General features: G+C 43.3%; 2 protein-coding genes across 3 annotated transcripts in view; one reads left to right on the top strand and one right to left on the bottom strand.

Annotated features, from left to right (window-relative positions):
* The window catches only part of LOC132215545 (serotransferrin-like), a 114,239-nt gene that overhangs the window by 13,575 nt on the left and 86,348 nt on the right, over nt 1-14,316 (top strand). For both annotated transcript variants that reach the window (XM_059663902.1, XM_059663901.1), the window contains exons 12-17: nt 831-989; nt 4,117-4,261; nt 5,404-5,468; nt 9,023-9,207; nt 10,584-10,773; nt 12,117-12,194. In XM_059663902.1, coding sequence (XP_059519885.1) covers nt 831-989; nt 4,117-4,261; nt 5,404-5,468; nt 9,023-9,207; nt 10,584-10,773; nt 12,117-12,172 — 800 coding nt within the window. In that variant the 3' untranslated portion in view covers nt 12,173-12,194. The remainder of the gene's footprint in view (nt 1-830; nt 990-4,116; nt 4,262-5,403; nt 5,469-9,022; nt 9,208-10,583; nt 10,774-12,116; nt 12,195-14,316) is intronic.
* RAB6B (RAB6B, member RAS oncogene family) overlaps nt 12,146-14,316 on the bottom strand; it is a 68,653-nt gene continuing 66,482 nt past the window's right edge. The window contains exon 7 of the mRNA XM_059663908.1: nt 12,146-12,268. Coding sequence (XP_059519891.1) covers nt 12,203-12,268 — 66 coding nt within the window. The 3' untranslated portion in view covers nt 12,146-12,202. The remainder of the gene's footprint in view (nt 12,269-14,316) is intronic.

The raw sequence follows: 14,316 nt of genomic DNA, 5'->3' as shown, positions 1-14,316 counted from the left end.
TGGATCTGGAAAGATGGGGTGGGAGCAAGTCAGGAAGTCTTACACCTCGGGAAGCACTGGGCCCCAGAAGCTCTATGCACAGGCCTCTCCAGGTCATTTTCCACCTACTAGTGTGCAACTCTGTCCTTGTGACTTTCCCTGATTACAACCTCCCAGCCTTTCCCCATTACTCTAGGAGCCAAGCTCAGTAGGAGAATATAGAAAGGCCTATTCTTATTCCATGGATAATACGATTGCTCTGTTTTCTGTTGTAAACAAGTTACTGAGTTAAATTAGACAGTTGAAATCACAGGTTGATGTACCATCCCCAGTATTAAGAATCAGCAACTATTTGCTGCTAAAAATGGTAGCTGACCTGATTGTGACAGTTTCCACTTCACATATTTTAGTGTAAATCTGTATTCTCTTTATCACAAAATATCTGGCCAGAATATTCCCTGCAGTTTATTGGCCATATACAATATTTCCTGATAACTGTTAGTACACTATGTACTCTTCAGTATTCATTCCTCTGATATTCCACAGTGGAGGGTGAGTTGCTGATTTATAACTTCAGTAGCTTTGTGCATTTGGGAAAGAGTCATACACCAGCCATTGCTCTATGATAATATATTCTTACTATTTTGATTTTTTAGTTCAGATTAATCTCCACCTGAAAGAATGACTTGTGTTCACCCCACTGTTATTGGAAGGGCTCCTTCAGAGACAGTAGGAATAATTCAGAATAATTTTGCTTCCATAGGGAGATGGCAGGCTTTGACTGTTGACAGACACTCTGAAGGGCCTAAAGGTGTTAATACATCCTTTTTTTTAAAATGTATCTCTTATAGGATATTTGGCTGTGGCTGTGGTTAAGTCATCATCACCAGAGGACCTCACATGGAACACTCTACAAGGCAAGAAGTCCTGTCACACTGCAGTAGATAGAACTGCTGGCTGGAATATCCCCATGGGCCTGCTCTACAGCAAGATCAATCACTGTGAATTTGGTGAGTGAATCCTGGGAGGTCACGGTAGTCAGGACAAGCCAGAAAGAGGTGTACTGGGAAGAGAGTGGCATGGTACAAAATGCTGCTGGGACTCTGGTTCTATAGTAGTTAAAATTTGCTTAAAGTGAACCTTAAGGAAATACCTAAAAGGGATGGTAGGTCTGGGGGGATGAATCAGAATGGTTCTTTTTGGTTGCACATAATGGCTTACCTTTCTCTCTTATGAAAAAGAGGAGAGGTGAGCAGTCCATGCTGATATGATCCTTAGAAACCCAGGTTCCCTCTCTCTTTTGCTTCACCATTCTGAGCATGAGGCCTCTGTCTTCAAGGTCATTCATAATTACCGTCACATCCATAATCCAGGAAACTGCAAGGAGCAAGGGCAACTTAAAGTGAATATTAAGTAAATATTACTGTATATGAGGCCCCTAGAACCATAAGAAATACAAAAAATTCACTGTTAATAACTCATTCTCAAATTGCCCCCTTAGAAATCAAATTGCCCCTGCATGCATGCATAGGACATCCTGCATGCATAGGACATCCTGCTGTTAACATATTAAAGAAGCCATCCAGGAAATCTAACCCAATCACTTCAAATAACTTCTCATTGCTCAGAATTCAGGCACATAATCCACTTAGCTGTAAAAGACACTGGAAAATGTCATCTTTTATTTGGGCATGTTTCTGCCCAAATAAAACCAGAACTTTGTTTTAAAAAATTAAAAATAGAATTACCATATGATCCAGCAATTCTACTTCTGGGTATTTATTAAAAGGAAAAAACACTAATTCAAAAAGATATATGCACTACCATGTTTACTGCAGCATTATTTACAACTAGTGGCCCAGTGCATGAATTCATGCACACTAAAAAGGAAATTAATTAGAGGAAATATTTTAATATCACTATTCGCCCTTTCTCTATAATAGAAGTTTCAACCAAATTCATGATCGACAATGACAGATTGAAATACATGTGTGTGATTGGCGCCAGTGAGAGCTTTATATGTATCGTACATGCACAAGTCAACTTGGCCTTTTATAGATATAGAATAAACTTGTTTAATTAGACCTGCTTTCTAATTTAGCTAAACTTTTTCTAGCCCAGTGAACACCCCAACTTCTCTTTCAGGTAATTGTCAGCAACACAGCAGTACATATCCACATGAAGCGGATTATTATTATAGATCACACAGGGAGAACAAAGGGTAAAATATTTAACTGCAGCAGTGTTTGACTATATTCTGTGCAGTGAGAAAACCTGAAGTCATTTTCAAGATCCACCATTTCTTACTTCTTTTTAGTCGGGTCAAGTTTCTAAGCTTTCTAAATCTCCATTTTCCGGTTAATGAAAATAAAATAGGATTCTACTGAGTCTCCTATCTACCTACTCCAGGACTTCTGTGAGGATCAAATGAGATGAGGCACTGGAAAACGCTTCACAGACATTTGGTTAAAGTGTAAATGTTTCCACCTGGCTATAAAGCAAGTCATGTTCCTGGGCTGAAGAAACTGTAAGGAGGCTAGTCGCTAGGGAGAGGAAGCCGGGCGTTGCTACATGATGTCATTATTGGTGCCCACAGACACCGTTTCCGGGCTGGGCTGGGCTGTGGGCCGCATTCTGCACCATGGGGTCTTAGCAGCATTGGCTGTGATTTGGTGGGGTGTCGCTCCGGGGGGGGGGGTGGCGGGGCCTGTGTCCCACTTGGAGGAAGCTGACTGCTGGTTTGTCAGCGCCAGGTCCATGGTGCCGTTTATTTTTAAATGGCCAGTGCATGTCACAGCAGCTCCTGCGTTGAGTGCCTGCCCCCTTGTGGTCAGTGCGCGTCATAGTGACCAGTCAGATGGGAGGAGAGACACTTAGCATATTAGCCTTTTATATATATAGAAAAAGATAGCCAAGACACGGAAACAATCTAAATGTCCATCAATAGATGAATGGATAACAAAAATGTCACACACACACACACACACACACACACACGCACACAGGAATATTATTCAGCCATAAAAAATAAGGAAATCTTGCCATCTGCAACAAGATGGGTGGACCCTGAGGGCATTATAGTAAGTGAAATAAGTCAGACAGAGAAAGATAAATATCATATAATTTTACTAATATGTGGAATCTAAAAAAAAAAAAAAAAGGAAACCAAACCAAGCTCATAGATACAGAGAACACACTGATGGTTGCTAGAGGCCAGGGGTGGGTTTGGACAACATGGGTGAAGCGGATCAAAAGGTACAAACTTCGAGTTATAAAATAAATGTGAGTATGTGGGATCCTTAGGTCTCACAAGTGACTGCCCGATTCCCAGGACCCTTCCAAGGGATGGAAATCAGTATATTCTCTGTCCACTGAATATCCTCCAGTATGAGCTCAGTTTTCTAATAGTTTCTAAATATTTTCTAATAGTTCTCATTTACATTAACTTCCTGAGTATGTCCTCCCTGCCACCTCCAAATATGTGCAACTGATGTAAAATGGAGAGTCCTCTAAAAATAGTTAGGAACCAGGTGAATCGTATGTGTGGACTGGATCACATTTATGCATGCAGTTGTTTTGGTACCAACTTGACAGGAAGCAAAGAGTGGCTGGGGTGATATTCAGAAGCTCTGGTTCCCAACCAGCAAGGGCACCACCTCTGCTCTCCTGAGTCTCCTGGAAGTGTTACAGCCAGGGGAGAGCAGCTGAGCTATGACTAAATTTCCCCAGCTCTTTTTTGAGCTTTGAGTTCTACTAGTAAGTTCTGTAAAAGCCTCTTGTAATAAATGGCAGGAGAAGGAAACATCTGCAAATAGGTGGCACAAGTTCAGGGAATGAGACCTTCAATTTTATCCCCTTTATGTCATTTCCATCTTTTTCCTTTAGATAAGTGATAACACTCTCAGGGTGTCCGAAGAATTCTCTCCACCCAAATTGTAACGGTCACTAACTTCTATTCCCAGTCTTAAGTTTCCCTTTAAAGCCTATAGCCTGGCAGGTCCTGAGTTGATGGAAGGTCCCAGAATAAATGAGTATGTTCTACCTGTCTTGGGCCATACACACCTGTCAATGAGTTAGATGAAGGCCATTCGTACTGACTCAGTTAGGAAAAGCTGACTTCTTCTTGCCCTTCTGCAGATAAATTTTTCAGTCAAGGCTGTGCCCCTGGGTATAAGCGAAGTTCCAGTCTCTGTGCTCTGTGCGCTGGATCAGAAACTGTTCCAGGAAAGGAGTGTGAACCCAACAACAACGAGAGATACTACGGCTACACGGGGGCTCTCAGGTAAGACTTACAATGCTGGAATGAATATAATAATACTCCCAGCTCTGACAAGATTCCTTTTTAGGAACTAAGGTGAGTTTCTTAAGTTACTAGCCTATTAGTCCTGCGTGTTTCAGGTGCCATATTCAGCAACCATGTGTAGAACCCTGTGTGAAGGGCCCTCCAGGACTGTCTCCAGACCTGGCTGTCATAGACAGCAAAGATTGGCAGTAAGGTTGGTCTCAACAGAGGGCAATTTGCCCCCTGGGGACATATGGCCGTGTCTGGAGATATTTTTGATTATCAAATAGGACTGGAGTGGGTTGGTGTGGGGAGAGGGTGCTACTGGCATCTAATTGGTAGAGGCTGCTAAACATCCTGCATGCATAGGACAGCACCCTACAACAAAGAGTTATCTGGCTCCAAATGTTACAAAGGCCAATGTGAGGGAACCCTATCATAGTTGAATATAGGAGTCAGGGGCCTGGCTCATGCTCTTCATGCACCCCTGGGGAACCTACAATCTGGAAATATACAAAAGTAAAGTACATGATTTCTACATTCCCAACTATAATTCTATTTCATGGAATGTTTATCATTTTTTTATACAGACACCTGTGGACCTTACGATCTTATTACTTTTTAACTGTCCTTTCTGATTCAGGCCTGTGTTACTTAGTAGTTCGTTAATCCATCAACTGCACAATGATGGTAGCATTGTAACTGAACTTCTCAGTGAAGAAAAACACTAAATTTTATCCCAATGTATCAATTAGAACGACCTTGTGCATTAGAGTAAGTACAATTCACAGTCTACACATTTTCAATTTTACAAAGGAACTACCTCACTGAAAAACTACTCTCCAAAATCTGTTTTGATGCTTAGAAAATGATATAGCTCTCTCTGTTGGAGAAACTGTGCAGAATTTAAGATTCAGTGTGTGGAACCGAGACTGTATAACTACAAAGCAAATCGGAGATTTCTTTTTCTTTATTACTTTGTGATGTAAGATTAGTGATAATAGTTGATTAGTGACAGAAGGGGAGTCCCAATTGCTGATGTCAGATAGCCAGCTCTAGATCTGTACGGTGGCCCTCCTGAAGGAAAGATCTACCTTGCTGACTTCCTCTTTTCTCCCTATCTTCCTCTTTTCTCTCTGTAGGTGTCTGGTTGAGAGAGGAGACGTGGCCTTTGTGAAAGAAGAGACTATCGATCAGAACACTGGCGGTATGTGCACATGCTCCCTGTCCCTCCACACCGGGGTTGCTGTGTTCCCTTGTGTTCAGGATGCCTTGGTGAAAGTGTTATGGACTCTATCAGGCTCCAGAGCTCTGATTCTCAACCTTTTTGTTCAGTGGAGAGAGGTTTTCACCTGGGTAAGAAGCGTGGCAAGAACTGTGAGGTTCCAGTGGCCCTGAATTCTCCCCCAGGAACCTTACCATGGGTGCAGGCATTGTGCTGCCTGTCCCCTAAATACTTCAGGGCACATTTCTTAAGAACAAGGACATTCTCTTATATACCTACTTTACAATTACCAAGAGCAGGATATTTACATTAACATGAATTTAATATTCATCACATCCACAGTCCATATTCAATTTTTCTGAATCATTGCAAAAGGGTCCCTTATAATTATTTCCTATATTTTCAGGTCCAATATATATTCCAATGTATTCTATGTCCACTGGGGGGAAAAATCCCTAGAGACAGTGGCATACCAGTAGGGATGAGCACCAAGATCGTGGATTCTAGAACCACCTCCATTAAAAGTAACCAGGGCCCCTTAGAACAATAGCCTATTCTAGGGCTGAGCAGGAGAAATATAAGGTCATCTTGGAACATCACATGGAAGTGATCAGAGTGATGGAACATGTGAAAGCACACAGGAGCCATTTGGACCCCCACTGGCCAAATCTGGGGCATTCTGAGTATTAAAAGAAATAATAATAATGTAACTATAATAACCCATTAAATAAAAATAAGAATACATGAGTCCATCCTGATTAAACAAATGAAGGTAAAGGAACAGATATTCCTTATTGTAGAATACTAACTAATAAATGTAGAAATAATTACAAAGTTAAAAAACGATCACTTGGCAAACAATATTTTTTTATGATTGATCCAATCAAGATTGATTGAATCAGGAACCATTATTGGATCCTAAAACAAGAGGGTGAATATTGGATAGCTATGACATTAAAAAACAAGCCCTGGCCAGGTGGCTCAGTTGGTTGGAGCATTGGCTCATACACCAAAAGGTTGTGGGTTTGATTCTCAGTCAGGGCACATACTTAGGTTACAGGTTTGATCCCAGTCAGTGTGCATACAGGAGGCCGGTAATTGATGAATTGATGTCTGTCTCTGTCTCTCTCTCTCTCTCTCTCTCTCTCTCTCTCTCTCTCTCTCTCAAAATCAATAAAAAAACATATCCTCAGGATTAAAAAAAAGTAAAAAGAAAAAGTTTTTAAAGTTGGTAAGAATGAGTACGCCACCTGCCCACTTGGTATTACTACTTATAGAGCCCAATATAGTCCAAGCAGCTATTTCTTCCCTTCCTTTCCTCATGCCCCTTCACCCAACCTCAAATCTTTCCAGCAATCCATCTAGAATAAACTAACTCCAACTCCCCCAAGAAGCCTTCCCTGATGGGACACACACATCCACAACAGAATCCCCGGTCCACATTGCTAGTATTGTTGAACTCATCCCACTTTATAATAATAAACTGGCCACAGGAAATCTCTGAGCTCCTTTTCCCCTCCTTTTCTATCCCAACACTGACTATAGTATGTGGCATACAGAAGTGCTAGGTACTTACTTGAAGGAACATCGACTTGGCTAATTTTCCTCTCCTCCCTCCTATTATTTTTGCGTTTTTTCTTTAAAGGCTGTCCTTTTTCCTGCTACCGAGTATTACCCTAAGACTGGTTCTTTGTCACCCCTTGGTTTCCTTTTGTACTCTTCTGAGTGGGCCCCTTTCTTGGCTCCAATTCTCTACTTCTGCAATGGCTCCAAGAGCTTTGCCTCTTGAGGGGAACCTAGAGCGGAACCTAACCTACATTGCCACATGGTCACTGTTATGTACAAAGCACACCGGCGCTGCAACCTCGGCCTGTGTAAAGCCGAACTCCTCATATTCTCTCAAAATCCAGTCCTCTTCCTACAGCCTTTGTCCCTCCTGAAGACTTGACCCTATGCCCTGCTCGTCAAGCCTAGATTAGCCTCTATCAGAATGATTTTATTTCTTTAAAATATGTCTTTATTAATTCCGTGGTATGTTGTGGTATAGAAGAATCAGGATACAAAAGCATGTGGGCTCTATGATCTAATTATTTAGATTTGTCCGCAAATTATGTGTGTCGAAAAAAAGACTAGAAGAAATGCACCAATCTGAAAAGTGGCTGCTGTGGGATTATAAGTGTTTCAGAATTTTCTTCCTTAAACTGTGTAACATTTTACAAGTTACTGTTGTAAAACAAAAACAAAAACCAAGGATTAGTTTTATTGGAAATAAAAAAAAGTTTTATCATGCACTTCTAGATGCCCACTGCTACCCTCCTAACCTCCCATCTCATTATTCTTAATTGTCCTATTTTAGGCTCTGGCTCATACAATAACATTGATTTCCATTCATAAATCCTCATAGACGTACTTTTCCTCCTGCCAAGTGCCACACTCAAGGCCTTTAGTGCCTGGGCATGCCTCAACTGCTCAGCCCAACCACCGAGACTGTCCCAGTGGGGCCATTCTCCTTTCACCCATTAGAAACACCAGGTTTGTACCTCCCTGAGTCTTACCAGTGCCCTCCACCTCCCCAGAGAAGCATTCCTTTTTCCTCCTCCCAATCCTACACAAGATACGTAAAACCTTGCCTCTTCCAGCTAGCTTCCCCTAATTACTATACCCTCACTGTGCTGGTTCCGAGTTCACACAGCATTTAGAGGTATGTTCTACCGCTAAATGGGTAGAACTGGAACTGGTAAGAAAGGAAAGGAGAGATGTTTAAAGGTGAGTGAAGATGTGTATGGTTAGGCAATTTGAGTTTTCTATTAATACTAAAAGGGTACATTTTGGGAGTGTAGAAAACAGGTATTTTGACTTTATATGTAAGTAATATAAAATTTTATAATAGCGAATCCATGTATTAGTTGTTCCATTAAATGACAAAAATTAAATGAAAAAATTAAATTAAGGAAACGATTAGGAGAGAAGTAAAAACTGGGAAAACATTTGAGAACTGCTCTGGAGCCAGAACCTTGAGAATGGGTAACATTTTCTTTTCCAGAGAAAATATAGAGGTGAAGCAAAGGGCTGAGAACAGGGTATGGACCTGTGTGCACAGAGGAATGTACACATTTTCAAACAGAGCCAGTATGAGTCAGACTTAACACACTGCTGCAGTTTCCAAAAGGGCTCCTGGGGAAGTTCCTTTTCTTGTTGGTGCAAGAAGATAGAGCATAGAGACTGTCAGCCAGTAGAAGGTCACGTACTTCCTACACTGGAGCGAGAGGCCCAAACGCTTTGAATTTAGTAGAAATGAAGAACTTTTGGAACAGCATCCACAGAATACAGTCCTCTTCTCTGGCTGGGTGGGGCAGGTTGGAAGGGGTGGTCGCTAGGAATTCCTGGTAAGTCTCTTCCTCTCCACATCACTGTGTGCACTCCTGCTGGCCACTGGGTCCAGGCCCTCCACACACGAGTGGATCGGTCACAGTGCCCGGAGAGGGTGACTTGGCCAAAGCTGTCAGCTGTGGCTGACCCACCTTCTCTATCTCCAGGAAAGAACCCTGCTGACTGGGCTAAGGACCTACAGAAGGAAAATTTCAAGCTGCTGTGCCCTGATGGCACCAGGAAGGCTGTGACCGAGGCTGAGAACTGCCACCTAGCCCGATCCCCAAATCATGGTGTGGTCTCAAGGCAAGATAAGGCAGCTTGTGTTCACAAGGTGCTACTTGAACAGCAGGTAGGAACCAGCCAGGGCCTCCACCCGTTCATTCTGGGTGGTGTGGATTATCTGGAAGGAGCTCACAGCTAAATGGAGCCTCTATTCCTGCATTCTCTTTCTGGAAACTAGAATTGGGAGGGTATGGATTGTGGAACTGGATCTCCAAGGCCTGGGTCTTGTGGTCACTGGAGATTAGCCCCCATCTGATGTGCATGTCCTCAGGTCTGTCTTCCTGCTTTGCCTTTGGTACCCTTGTTTTCTGCACATTTGCATTTTTTTTTTTTAATGAAAAGGACTGATTCTGTTTCCCAGATCTCCTTGACACAGGTCATGAAATGTGGATCTGTGTTTCCCTTGCTTAGACAGACTGAGAACCACTCAAACATCCAGAAAAGTCCAAGCTCCCAACCCTCATGGAGCTTCTCCTCTGGCCGGCCTTGGTGAGGAGAGGGGCTGCCTGAGTATTCTAATTCTAAAGGCTCCTCTACCCATAATCACCACCTGCCTATTGATTCACCATTAGTTTTATTTTTTAAAAATTAAGATAGCATATCTTTGTGAGTCCTCTTAAGGTAAATTATAGTAGTTCAGACTTAATGAAGATTTCCTAGGTGTTAGGTGGAATGCTAAACTTTTTGTAATCATCATTTCACTTATAATCTTAGGAAGCGTGGAATAATTAAGCCTCTTGCCCACGATAGGATAAAAAATGTAGTCAAGCCCTGGCTGGGTAGCTCAATTGGTTGGAGTGTCATCCCATACACTGGAAAGTTGCAGGTTTGATTCCCGGTCAGGGCACATACCTAGGTTGCAGGTTCAATCTCCGGTTGGGGCACTTACAGGAGGCAACTGGTTGATGTTTCTCTCTCACATCAATGTTTCTCTCTCTCCCTTCTTCTCTTTCTAAAAATCAATAAAAACATACCCTTGGGTGAAGATTAAAATAAAATTTAGTCAAACATGAACTTGTAACAACCACCTGTACCACCACTTATTGGGTGGCTCATGTTTAACATCTTCTTTGACAGTAACACTTGGAGGGACATGTTTCTGCCTGTCCTCTCTTTTCCTGCAAGCAGCCCATGAGGCCATGGCCAAGGAAGTGGGGTGGAGAGATCAGAGAAATCGGGAGCAGGTGGCTGGGTGGGAGGGACTCCACAGAGGATGTGGACCACGAGGAACCCTACAGAGGACTTTGGGACGTCATGAAAGCATGGAGCTGGGGCCGAAAGTGGGTGAATGCCAGGTGAGGGAGGTGGAGGGATCCTGAGGCATCCTCTGTAGCTTCCCTTGCTTTCCAAAGCTGGCTCCTAACTTTTCGTTTCCTCCATCCCATCCATGTGTTCCTAGTTGCTCACTTCCACAGTCCTCAGCACTTCCTATTCATTTGACAGGCCCAGTTTGGAAAAGATGAAAACGGTTGCTTGGGCGACTTCTGTCTGTTCCAATCTAAAACCAAGGACCTGCTGTTTAGGGATGATACAAAATGTTTGGCCGAACTTCAGGGCAGAACAACGTATGAATCCTACTTAGGAGCGGAGTATGTCACGGCTGTGGGTAACCTGAGACAGTGCTCAACTTCAAGTGAGTAGGAGGAACAGCATGGGGGAAGCTGCAAAGCAAATGTGGGCAGGGCTCTGGGTGGTGGGTACAAAAGGAGAAGTGGGCTACAGTCCCCAGGAGATGGCCAATGGACAAGATGAAACAATGAGGGAACAACATAATCCCAGAACATATGAAGGCTACTTGTAAGGGCAGTTGGCAATGAGGCCATTGTCTCAGGGCACTGAAGTAGTTAATTGTCTGGACATGCAGAATTCCATGTTATTACTAAGAGAAGGTAGGGGTTTATGTGCCCATGTCCATTGCTCTGCACTAAAATCCCCCCCCCCTTTTTTTTATACAGAGTTGCACTGTCTAATACAACAGCCCCTAGCTATATAATGTCATTTAAATTTAAATTACTTGAAATTAAACAAAATGAAAAATTTAGTTCCTCAGTCACACTAGCCATAATTCAAGTGCTCAACAGCTACATGTGGCTCCACATAGGTGAGCAAAGATGCATTTCCATCAATGCAGAAAGTTCTTTAACGCAGCGCTGCTCTTGAGAGCTTGAACAATGATAATCCTGGTAACTATAAAGTTGTCATATATAATACTCACCTAGAACACCAGTTTTCTCAGACTTAAAATACAAAAAAGTACGTTTGCACTATATCTATGTTGGACCTCATTTAATCACTTGAAATCATTTGGAAGATGTGGGAGAATAGTATGTTACAGGGTGAATATACAGCAACTTTTGTGTGCATGTAAGTGAGCCACGGTCCTTAAGATATGCTTTCAAATCCACATGGCCATGTGGATTCTGATTCCCAGGCCCTGTGGATACTGAATCAGCAAGTCTGTGCCACAGTCAGGTTTTCTGAATTTTAACAGCTGCCCCACAGGATTCTGATGTAAGGAACATGCTTGCCCAGGGCCACTGTTGTGAGCACCCAGTTATAATTACCTAACCTATATCCTCCAAGAGGGGAGACAATCTGGCTTTGCTGTTCTCTGCTCCATCCCCAGCCCCTAGTACGGAAACGGGCCCATGCAGGTGCCTGGTGCATCTTGCTATGGTGGTTCCTTTCCAGCCTAGAGAGGACAGAGAAGACAGTACTCGCAGGCTCCTCCCAATCACATGGACTCAGTGTAGGAGCTCTGCCTATAAGACACCAGGTGGGGGATGATGCAGGGCAGGGAAATCGTGTTGCCACCCTTGGCATGGGGCCTGACCTGGGGTAGGCACAAGGGCTATGCAGGCAAGTGGAGAAGGGCCACTGGGATGCTTTTGTATCAGATTTCACTGTTTACTCACTCGACAGAATATAAATATAGGTATATACTGACTTTCCTACCTTTCTTCTCTTCCCCTACAGAACTCCTGGAAGCCTGCACTTTCCATAAACCTTTAACTCCAAAAACGGGGCCATGAGCGGATGGAGCTGGGAGCTCATGTGACCCATCAGCGTCCCCTGGTCTCGCTGGCCTGAGGGGTTTTTTGGCTGCCTTCATAGTTCAATGTTGCCATCTGTGCAGGAAATAAATAAAAAAATATTATTGGTTTTACCTTTTAAAAACTTCATTCTTTCCTAAATGTTTGTCCTGGAAGGATTTCTTCTAGACTATCCATCTAAACACATGTGCAATTGAGCCCTTCCTTCAGAGCTCAAGCTCTGATCCTTCCCACAGCTTCGGTTGTGGTGCCATAGCCACGCCTCCTGGGTACAGTCCCAAATGGAATTCTTTCTAAAAGGGGTCTGCATGGTCATTATAATGCAATCAAGTGTATGTGGCTGTGTGGCTGTGTGTGTGTGTGTGTGTGTGTGTGTGTGTGTGTGTGTGTGATGCTAGGGAAGGGGCAGGAAGGAGGATGCAGAGTGAATTACTGAGATAGACTACAGAAAAAGAATATAAAATATTTATATATTTAAATTTTTTTTAAATGAATTTCATCAGATCCTGATTCTAACTGGTTGGAAAAGTGAATCACTGGGACATCTTCTTGCTAAAAATCATCCCTTGATTCCCACAGCAGTCATTGCCCTGTCTCCTCCCCTTCTCAAACTCCTGAAAGATGGAGGCTCGCTCTTTCCAGCCGTCCGCTCCACTCACGTCTCTGTAGCTACCCTGGCTAAGATCGCCACCCACCTGCCAATTGTGAAAACCAGTTTTAGTTCTTTCATTCCTGAGTCTATGTGCTGCACTCGATACAGCTGACCACTCACTCTTCCTTGCAAGTCTCCAGCTTCTCTGTCCTGGTAGTCCCTCTGTCCATTTGTGGCCTTACTTTGGGCTCATCCTGCCAGCCCTGAGGGAAATAATTGTAGGGAAATAATCCTGGGGTTCTTCTCTTGACCCAGCACTCTTCTCACTTTGCAGGCCCTCCCTAAACAATGTGAGTGACTCTTGGGCACCTACATCCATATCTGTATTTCTGACCCCTGCCTCCAGTGTCCCCACACTCACACCCCCTCCTCCTCACTGTGGAGCTATACTTGTAGAGCTCTCACAGGAACCAGAAATCCCCAAGTCAAAAAATGGAGATCATCATCCTGCCCCTTCCCTCTCCCGCTTCCCTAACCTAACTGCTGTCTACATGTATTTCACACCAGCTAAAGTCATGGTCTTTTACCCTCACAGGGGCCATAAAGTGAGGAGTCAAATTCCAACTCCCTGTTTTCTCTCACTCCATGTCCACTGCCAGCAAGTTCTGCTGATTTGCCCTCTAAACAACCCTTCAGTTTGCCCCTTTATTTCCTAACTCCTTCCACAGGCTCAATTTACACGCAGGCACGGAGCTGCAGAGAGGGAGTTTCTGGACACAACAGTCCACATCTCTCTTAAATTTCTAATGTCCATGGAAACAGGATTCTAGGTGCACTTTGCAGTGAAGACCTGAGTTCACCTTTTCACACACACACAGCCCTACTTTGCCTTGAGCCTCTCAGCATTCTGCCTTATTTAATATTCACCAAAACTCACACTTACCCCAAATCCTGTAACTTTCTTTTCCTTTGTTTGGTGAGATACCCCATGGGGTGTAGTCTGTATTGTTGCAATGAGTCAACAAACCTAACTTTGTCAACAACGTACGGGAGCACCTACCATGAGCCAGACACCGTTCTAGGGACTGCAAATATAGTAGTGCATGCTATAGCTCCTTAAAATAATTTGTGTATTTTTATTTATCCCTCTCTCTAGATTGCCTTATGATCCGTGTATATGTACAGAGAAATGTCTGAAATCATGTTCACCAGATACTTCTCTGTATCCCCCTATGACACGGTCCAGCCTCTGTCAATCCTATGCCCCACTATATTCAGATGAAATGCTTCTGTGGCTAAGATGTGGAAACTGCCCAGGTGCCCATCAGCAGATGCGTGGATTTAAAAAAGCTGTGGGCCATTTACACCATGGAAAACTTTGCAGCAGCAAAAAAGAAGGCTCTCTTGCAGGGACGTGGAGAGTATTGTGCTAAGCGAAATAAGCCAGTCTGAGAAAGACAGGTATCACATGATCTCACTCACATGTGGTATTAATGAACAAAGTACATTAGAACACATTGGAACACACTGG

The sequence above is a fragment of the Myotis daubentonii genome, chromosome 14, assembly GCF_963259705.1.
Source record: "Myotis daubentonii chromosome 14, mMyoDau2.1, whole genome shotgun sequence".
Taxonomy (NCBI): Eukaryota; Metazoa; Chordata; class Mammalia; order Chiroptera; family Vespertilionidae; genus Myotis; species Myotis daubentonii.
Note: the sequence above shows the minus strand (reverse complement) of the source record. Positions and strands in the feature narration are given on the sequence as shown.